The sequence below is a fragment of the Phaethon lepturus genome, unplaced genomic scaffold (genome assembly GCF_000687285.1).
Source record: "Phaethon lepturus isolate BGI_N335 unplaced genomic scaffold, ASM68728v1 scaffold54395, whole genome shotgun sequence".
Classification (NCBI taxonomy): Eukaryota; Metazoa; Chordata; class Aves; order Phaethontiformes; family Phaethontidae; genus Phaethon; species Phaethon lepturus.
In genome coordinates, this window is record NW_010539502.1 from 3,220 (window position 1) to 13,193 (window position 9,974).

The window sequence follows — 9,974 nt, forward strand, 5'->3', positions numbered from 1 at the left end:
CCAGCAAACGGCCGGTCAACTGTGCTGGGTTTGGAAGGAGCCCATGCGTTGTACTGGGCTGGCTGGATGAGTTTTATCTGGACTGCATTAGCAGTAGCTCACCCAGAGAAAAAACAAAAAGAGAAAATGCCCTGGAAAGGGGCCCAAGAAGACATTCAGGAGACAGATGCTTATGCCTGCACATTCCCTGACAGCTCCTGTCCTCCTCGAGGCTCCTGTGCCCAGCAGGATGGCTCAGCACAACACCGGAGCAAGGCAAAAAACAAACAAACAAACAAAAGCCATTTAATAATTAAACTATTACCAGGTGCCAGATGGGCACTGCAGCTGGGTCCTGCAATTCTGAGCTATTCTAACCAACGTGCTTCTTTTAGCCAGTTCCCATTCATCTTGCTCAGCTAGATCAAGAGGGCTTTCTAAATCGACACTAAGGACAATGTAAACAAGGAGAACACTGTTTCCTTGAGGGCTTATTAGAGAAGCAGCCTCCTGTGGTCCCAGAAAAACCCAAACCAACCAACTGAGCTGCACGAGTGCCCCCCACCAACACACAAAACGCTCTTGATATAAATTATCCAGCATAGGTGACCACATACTCCAGTAAGCTCCAAGGCAGAAGTGCACATCTTTGCTAGAGAGCCCACCAGCAGGTCTTGCAACTATCCCTGGATGCAGCCGCAGCAAGCAAGGGCTTTCCGGTTTGTGAGAAATTAAGCCTCAAGCTTAATGAAGGCAGATGGAAGGAGCAATAGGAACAGCCTTCATGACACAAGTAACAAATAAACCCCCCGCTCAGTCTTCCCATAGTGCCCGTTAACCTGCGCCTCTGCCGCCTGAGGTGGAGCAGAGCAGACCAAGAAGGATACTCAAGGCTCCAAGGCACAGGGACAAAGAGGATTCTATCCACAGCTTGCTTACACACGACCTGGCCTTGGGCAGCAAGGCAGTCAAGACTGAAGGATGCAGAGACTCACCATGAAATTTCTTGTCCAAGATCATCTGTGACAGTTTCCTTTCTACCTCAGCCTGAAACGGAAGCAGAAAAATTAGAAGTCTCCTGAACTATATAAAGAAATGTGAATTTTACTACTCCACACTCAAGAGCCCTGGCAGGATATAAGCACTGCTTAAAAGCAGCTATTTTATCACTGAACATGACATCAGGTCAGATCTCTCCTCACATGCTGCTTTAATACTACCATACCCTTTAGATGACATCAGAAATTAAGCAGTAGCTTTTCATAGCAAGAGTACCAGGATGGCTTGCGCTCTTGTTCTGCAGAAGAGGGAAAAGTCTCTGCCGTTTCATACAGGCATGGCTCATCAGGGGATCTGGAGCATTCTAGCTTGGTTCTGCAAGTATTTAGTCAAGTGCTGGCCAAGCTCCATGCAAGCCACTCAGCAGTGAGCTGACCTCCTGCCCAGTGCCAGGCGAGGCCCCACAGCAGTCAGCTCCTCTTCTGCTCTTTGGACAGAGGACACACAGCTGCAGTTAAGAAAAAACTGCAGCCCAGCTTTTACCCAAACTATTAAGTATGTGTTAAACACCAAGGGCTAGTCTAGGAAAAGACTGCACAGATAGAAAAGGAGGATAAATGATGTAACGACCATAAAGGCCGAGCTCAGTACACCTCCAAATCTCTGACCTTAATGCCAATACAGGACAAAAGCACTTTGGGATACAACTGGCTGGGACTACAGTGGATTTTCCTAAAACTTAATCTGGTTGAGATTATCTGTAAAGCAGTTATCGCAATAGTCAGTATTTCATACACATCCCTAATGAAACTAAGACGAGACTCCTCTGGGCACACTCACGAGGATGAAATGCAGGTCAGTGGGGACGACTGAGCTGGTCACGACATGAGCTGTTACTACAACAGAGGAAAATCTGTCTCCAATAAAAACCAAGTGCTAACACAGGGAGTAAAACCCATGTGAAAGCAGGTGATGTTACAGCAACGTCTAGCACAGAAGAAGCCAGTCCAACGCTTCCTGGAAACTGTTCGTGTTAAAGGTAACTTCCCAAGAGTGATATTTGCCTGTAAATGCTGTGGAGCTGATCTGTCAGACTTAATAGCCTACGCTTATTTCCCAGTGGCAAATGCCGTTTGACCTCAATTCCTTTGCCCTCTTAAGATGTGCCACTGATTTCTAGTGATGTTCTTACCTTTGAGAGCTTGATGAGGCTGGATATGTGTTCAATCTATAAGAGAGACCAAGAGAGTTAAGTAAATCTTTAGCTGCACTTTTGACACACAACACAGAGTTATGGGGCTCTTCCACGGAAGAGTTCAGAGGCCTGTAAACGCTCTGGCCTAAAAATCTCCAATGGCTGTCTCCACTCTGCAGCATCAGTTAAAATTGGATATGAAATCTGAAGGACGTGAAGATGTGACTAGACACCTAAAGCCATTTCACTCTGAAACATGAAATAACATTTCTTCTCCAAGATTATTGCAGCTTTACCCACACCCTGTCAGAGCCCTTGAAAGCCAAACACTGTTACCTTCAGCGTTAAAAGCACATCCACCTTTCAGTGTAAGTGAAATGGGTGGAAAGGACACTGACTCTGGAAGCTGGTTCTCCAGAGCTCCCCTCAGCCTCCTCCTTATCATTTATCAGCTGAACGTGATGAACCCTGAGCTCTGGAAGTGCTGGGCAGCTCTGAATAAGAAGTATTCTGTACGGGAACAAGTCCCTCACCCACCAACAGCAGGGAACAGAGGTACCAGCATGGCGGTGTGCTTGCTGGAAACATTTACCTGTACTCTGGAGAAGGGTTCGATGACTCTGATCAGATTCTGTTCCAATAAGTTATCATAGAGCTTAGCCAAGTGGGTGTTTATGATGGGGTCGTCCCTGAGCTCCACCTTATAGTCTGTCAGAGCCTGCGGAAGACAGAGTGGGAAGAAATAATTCAGGTAGCAACAGGTCTCCTGTCCTCAAGGCCCTCCAAGTATGAAACAGTCTCCCCTCCCTGCCCAGCAAAGTATCAGTGGTTAATCCAATCCCGTAACTCAGCTAAAAGGCCAGGAGGTCATGACAGCCTAGCAGCCCTTCAAGCACCGTGCAGCAAGCATCCTTCAGCTTTACACTGCTGGAGCTTAGCAAGCCAGAATCTCTGGTTTACACTCAGGAGAGAGCATAGCAGGATTGTTCCCCAACATGGGAATCCTCTCTGTTATCTCTGTGCTGTTCTTGCTGAAGCCAGGAAAAATTTGGGGAAGATACACATCCCACTGAACAGCACCGAAAGTACAGGAAACTGCTTCTGAGTTTGCTCTCAAGAAAAAGAAAAAAAAAAGTAAAGGAAAAAAAACTCATTTCAAGCCAGCTATTGCTCCCCGTGCTGCGAAAACCAAACCAGCTGATTATTGTGGGGTATTTGCTTGATGCACTATTGCTTTCTATGAATGCTTTTATGGTTTCCTGCTGTGGGATATAGCAGTTCCTACAACTTTCCAAAACAAAACATTTTGTTCAGCCAGGCCCCATTTTCTGTCTCCTGACTCACCTTTTCAAAATCTGCCAGCGATCGGTTCTTGCTGGCCTGTGCCACACATTTTAGTGCTTCTGTCTGCAGAGAAAGAAAACAAGAGGAGGTTATTTTTTCTGGAGTCTCCCCTCAGTGCTATTAAGCCAATCTATGCTGCATACTGAAAACATGCTTAAGCAGCAAAGCAGTTATGTTCCTTTTGCTACAAAGCCATGCCAGTGTTCCTTCTACACAGGCAGAGTAAGAACAGCTGCTAATAAGGAGAACACACAGAACAGCTGCAGGACACAGCATGAAATCAGCTTCATGGAAACAAAGAACTCAAGTTTTGCAAGGTTTGAGAATACCAGCTGCAGTTCCTATCAGGTTGCAGGTTGGGAGCAAGTTTGATACAATTTTTAAGGAAAGTGCACATTTTGTCACTTGCTTAATGAAGATGGCCATTTTCAGCCCTTAAAGCTGTGTTTCTCCCCTTCGGCACGCCACACCGCCGCCGAACAACAGAAGCATGGCAGAAGTCCTACAGATACCCTATCATGGGCAGCATCAGAAAACGTTTCTAGTCTACCCCACAGTTGCTGAAACAAAGCAGAAGACTCAGCCACAACCAAACTACCTTATTTACACAGAATAACACCACTAAAAGAACAGTTTCCAAGTGGTGAGAGGCACAAGTGCACGAGACAAGCAGGACAGCCCGGTGGCTATGGTGCACAAGGCCCAGGCTTCTGCTACCACTTCTCCCACCGAGCTGTCCCCAAGGCTGCCCACTTGCGCTCTGCTCCCTAAGCTCAGTTTCCACAGCTGCTGCAGGAACTCGTGATCACTGATGTCTCAGGAGGACGGTGCAGGGAACAGCTGAGATTTCCTCCATGGCAGACTGCCCTCCTGCTCTGAAAAGAAGCCTCCAACCCAGCTGTCACTCAGGGGAAGGGGATGAAGCAGGGCTACCCTTTGTGATCCAGCAGGACTCACCAGAGCTAGAGTGGTGTAACACAGGGATAGTCCCACTTCAGACTGTTTTCTATGCATGTCTGCTCACTGATCTAGCTAAATAGCTTCCCCAGTCCTCTGTGTGATAGGCAAGTGTTAGCTCCTGTGTCAAAGTAAATAGCTGGCTGACCAAAGCCACCAAGGCCACCAGTGTGCAAGCCTGGCTCAGACCTCGGCACGCTCGGCTTTTGGCCCTGTACTTTATATAAGCATCCCTGGATTTAATATGAGGGTGGCATTCACAGACTGGCAAGCTAACATGTTAGAATAAACAGTTGATTTAACAACTTCCCAGCTGCTTGGCTTCCACCTTACACTCATCTAGGTCTCAAGCTGCTCAGAATGAGCATACTGCTATGAATGGATTTTCAGGACTTGCTACAACACAAATAAAAACAATGAATAACTTAGATTTAAATACATCAGATCCGTGGCTGCCGAGCGGCTGGCAAGGGTTGAGACATGAGTGCCTTACAGCAGTAGGCATTTGGTACTTCATGAAGAAAGCAGGCAGGGGAAAGACAGAAAATGAAGCGAGCAGGCCAGATTCTCAGGTAGTGAAAATCACTGTATTCCCTTTGAAGGCAACAGACTTACGGTAATTACTTATGGTAATTTAATCAGTTCTGGATCTCGTCAGGACACTCAGAAGTGAAGGGTATTTTGGTATGAAAAGACCAAAGTATTTGACAAAAAGAGTTACACAATATTCTCAGAGATAACAGGAAGATAGAAAGGATGAAATTTCTATACCTGTCTTCCTGCATACCGCAGAGCGAGCTTTCCACTCACTAATGCCTGCACATCTTCCGGGCTAGAGAGGGGAGGGAAGAGAGCATTCATTCAACAACATGGTCAGCTTAAATCTAAGTGTGCCTCAAAAATTCCCAACTGATAGAAAATTACTACACTTCAAATAACATTGTACCAGAAGCATTGACTAGGTCATAAAGACAAACGGCAAAGCTTGTCTGCTTGAGTTCTTTCATTAGTTTAGAGTCTTATATATGAAAGGCCTTTCCCATTTAAATGCAGGAAGTGTTCTTCACAGAACCATTTGCCACGTACATGTTCAACATGATTTTGCACAGCAACATGTATTTCAGCGCAGTGATGGCTTTTGGGTTGTCAATTGAATCATATCCCTCAAATGCCTCGTAAAAATATGAATAGGCTGTTTTCCAGTCCTTCTCTTCTGCTGCATGGATAATACCTGTTGAGAGGAACAAAAAGGCAGGCATCAGAGTTAATTCAGAATGTGACTGGAAGAGGACAGAACAATTTGGTTGCCCAGTGCTTTATCTGGTACTTCAGTAAAGAGAACCCTTTCTTTCTAGCAGAAGAACATCCATGCCCTCTCAAGGGGACGTGTTAAGACAGACAAGTTCAGGGCACTTCAGGTAAGCACCTGCAAATGAGGTCAGGAACAATGCTACAGTTACACTAACATGGTGTAATGCTGTAGTGCCTAGGGACGTTACGGACTCTCCACCACTGGAGATTTTCGAGAACAGGCTGAAAACACATGTGTCAGGAACAGTGTAACTATAGCTGATCCTGCCTTGAGGCAGATGGGCAGACTGGTAGGTATCTTGAGGTCCCCACCTAGCATCATTTTCTATGATTCACTCAGGAAAGAACAAGTATCAGTCAACTGATGCATCATGACGAGTCCTAGACTTCCCCCTTCTCCTGAAGGGCTTTACCTGACTGCATGTCTAACGCTGCTTGCAGCTTAGGTGGACAGTAGATTGCGTTGGCTGTAGTCCGCGCAGAGGTTAAGGCTGCTCTTGCTTTTGGCAGATTGCTCAGGGCATGGTAAGTCTTACTTTCTAACAGTTGCACTTCCACCAGCAATGCCTTGTCGTCCATCTTTTTCAATTCCCGAAGAAGCTGGGAGCCTAGCAGCAGGGAAGAACAAGAACCTTTGTAACCTGCTCTGCATCTGCTATCAACAACTTCACAAACCAAGCCTTTCCAGATGACACCCTCCTTCCCCCACAGCAGTACTAGCTTTGAGGAAGGGAGGCTAGGCAACCTGTTCTTCCAAGAAGGAACAAAGGAGAGGAAATTAATAGTAGGCCGCTGTCAGTCCACGGCTAGAGAAGAACAAACCAGTTCTGTGTTAGAGATGGAAGAGGGTAGTGAGAATACTTGGGTATGTGGACAGTGTGTCTCTGCCACCTCATCATGGGCAGCAGACACTCAGCAGAAAGCCAAGGATATGTTGTGCAGTTCAGATGGTCACTTTGGTACCCCTTCCCCAGATGACAGCATGATTTACCGCTCGCATTCAGAGCCCGGAGCAAACCTGAAGTCTTGCGTGTTCCTGCATTATTCCCCTAGGGTGAGACCTTAGGATTTTCAAGCAGCTCCCAAGACTATGGGACAGAATGTTTTAAGCACAAGACATCTACAGATCAAATTTAGGAGGTAGGAACAGGCAGCCTAGATAAACTGTCACATTAAAGCCTTGTGAGGACAGAAAGACCCAGCCTTGGAAGGAAACTCTTCTCCTTCTTTTCCCTTGCTATGAACTAAAGAGCGAACTTAGGGCAAGCAGAGATGAGAACCTCGTCCTCACTTGCTGTGCTTAGAAGCTGAAAACCACAGCTGAAGCTGCACAACTAGGTGGAGGAGAATGGACATCCTGTAGAGACTCTGCTCACACCTACTCCCCACGGCCGCAGACATAACCACGTCTTGGCCAGCCACACAGAAATGCTAGCGCACAACGTTGCCATCTCAGCAGAGCTTTCAGAGAGGCTGTCCTATAGGTACAGGCCTTCACAAGTCCCTAAGCTGTACCACCATCATTAATTAACTTAATTAAGCATCACTTTGGAGTGTGGACTCTGACCACTTTAAATCTGAGTTCATTACATATCTGTATGCAAACTAATTCTAAGTTGATACTGAATTCCATGTATCAGAGCACTTAACATAACTTGATATTCTGATCTGACACAAGTCACCCAGGTGGCTCTGGACATGACACACGCTTTTGCCAGCACACTGTTTAGGAAGTTACAGGTCCCCGGTGAGGCATCACCACTGCCCAGGTGAGCACTTCTGTCCGTGTCAGTGCAGTCATCCCTCAGCCCTGCTCATACCCAGACGCTGAGCGGGCGGAGCAGTCTGTACAAATACCCTTTAGCCAGCTTAACCTTCATCTTACATTACTGCAGTCATTTGCAAAATGAGCATTTGTAAAGCACCGAAGGGAGTTGGGCCATGTAAGATGACCTGCTTTACTCTGCTTTGTAGCAGAGTAGGAGAGTTCACATGGTTAATTACCATATCTCAGGTGGTGCAGAAGCAAGTTCTTAAAGCCTTTACACTACTTCACAAGAGCTTGTCTAATTACATCCTTAGAGTTTTGCCACTTCCTGGCATTACTACTGCTTTTATTGAGGCCATAACTGAGCAAACTGAAGAAAGCTGGTTTTTCCCTTCAACTTCTTCGACCATAGCAGTATACTACGTATGTTCCAGTAGGAGCCAAACCTGATGCCCTTCAGCTGGATACAGCTCCTCTCTGCTTCCAAGATTATTTGAAACAAATGGTGAGAACAAAGAGATCTCTTAAAGCTGGAGTAAAAGACAGCAGATCTGGTACAGCACTGAGAAATTAATGCCCAAGTCCTACAAAACTTATCAAAGAACATGACTTGTCAGCCTCAAGACTAATTTCACAGCAAAGAACTACTACCACCATCTAGTGGGAGACTCACCTAGCTGCAGTGCTTCTTGGTACCTCTTGGTATCGAAGTACAAGGAGACCAGCCTCGCCTGGAGAACAGAAAAGGTACTGCTGTGAGGAAAGCCAGAGAAAGGTAGTACAGATTTATTTTGTAAAATGAAACTTTATATTCATATCTGCACAGACTTTCCTAAATTAGTTTGCATTCATTACATCATATGGTCCAATTCTGCAAGATTTATCATTTGGAAGAGGGCTAGTTTAAACCCAATGGGTAAAACCCTGCCTATTCAAGGAGAGTCACCAACTTCGGAGTGATTGCAATCGCCCATCCATCACATGTACAAAGATCTGGACAACAGACTACAAGTTCTCTACTTTTATAGGTATTAAATCTGATAAAGGGATAAGGCTATCACACAGGTTTGAGATCTGCAATGTAACATACCTCCAGAGCCTGGCGTAGGAAAGTCCTCTTCTCTGATTTGGCCCATTCAATACACTCTAAACACAGGTCAACCTTAAAGGGAGCAGAAAGAAATGTGTAAAGCCTTCTGCTGCCCCTCTTTAAAACAGCAGTATGGTTCAATCATTTCCTAAAAAGCAACAAAAATACAACAAAGCCTGAATCTCCACAACATAGTTTAAGAAAATAAGTCATTCCTGTCTGAGCAGCAGCATTGCTAAACATCAAATCGGCTTTACTTTAAAATGAGGCTGGAAATTACCTTTCACCATTAATGCCCACCCCAAATGTCTCTGAACGACACCTTTAATATTACCAGGGTAAAGTGTAGTTCACCATGGATGAGAACCGCAGCTCACCGGCGCAAGGTTAAGCAACTTCTCTTCAACCAGGACTCACTGGTAACCACACACACTACACACTTTAGCCTCAGGCTGCATCATGTTGACACCAGAGTTTAAAACTCACAGAAATGTTGCACAAAATTATATAGAACTGTAGTTTGTGTTACATATTTTCAGATTCTATTTGCTGGATTAACTTCCTGCACTTTGTAACAACATTCACAGTATTATACTACTTATAATACATATTACAAAAGAAAGTGAAGTTCAGAAGGTAAACTAAGGTTTAGTTTAAGCTTTAGCCATCACAAAAAAAAACACCAAGAGACCACCTTCTTTGACTGCTTTTCTAATGCATTTGGCTTCCAACAACTTTTTCTGACCACCAGGGACAATCCTCTCACACTGGCATATGAAAATAAAGATTTGGCTTCCAAAGTTTCACCAGTAAAGAATACTGCTGAAATCCTAATAGCATTTCTTAAACAGCTGTGTTTTTGTTTGAAATAAAAACATCTGGCTACATGAGAACTGATTCTGCCTTAAGGCAAGGGATGAACTAAAAGACTTTGAGGTCCCTTCCAGCATGTTTTGCACCATTACATTTAGCCATAGACAGAACTGTATTTTCAATTGCTCTAGAAAGAAAGGAAAATGAAGCACACGTCATTTAGGGACTAAGTATGTCAGACCACACGTGTCCTTTAGTAGTATAAAGCAACAGAGGTGCTGGGCTCCGCTATTTACAACCAAGTTAGGTGCCAGGAGCCAGTCAGTAAGTGACACTGGATGTTTTATCTATCACTTCAAAGCAGAGTAAAGGAATCCAATGGCTTCTCATATTTTTAGAGTGCTGAGATTCCCTTGATGAATAAAGCAGACATGTTCCATCCCAGTTAGAAATGGGTGTCAATTTAGTACTGGCCAATAATATACAGTAACTCATCCTGAGGTGCAAGGCTCAGGAAT

The 9,974-nt window shown here is 45.0% G+C and overlaps 1 protein-coding gene across 1 annotated transcript in view; it reads right to left on the minus strand.

Moving 5' to 3' along the window:
• Window positions 1-9,974, minus strand: part of PSMD11 (proteasome (prosome, macropain) 26S subunit, non-ATPase, 11) — a 19,172-nt gene that overhangs the window by 643 nt on the left and 8,555 nt on the right. Inside the window, 9 exon segments of the mRNA XM_010287128.1 lie at window positions 975-1,026; window positions 2,171-2,206; window positions 2,766-2,891; window positions 3,518-3,580; window positions 5,246-5,306; window positions 5,561-5,705; window positions 6,199-6,393; window positions 8,227-8,284; window positions 8,644-8,715. Of these exon segments, the coding sequence (XP_010285430.1) occupies window positions 975-1,026; window positions 2,171-2,206; window positions 2,766-2,891; window positions 3,518-3,580; window positions 5,246-5,306; window positions 5,561-5,705; window positions 6,199-6,393; window positions 8,227-8,284; window positions 8,644-8,715 (808 nt within the window).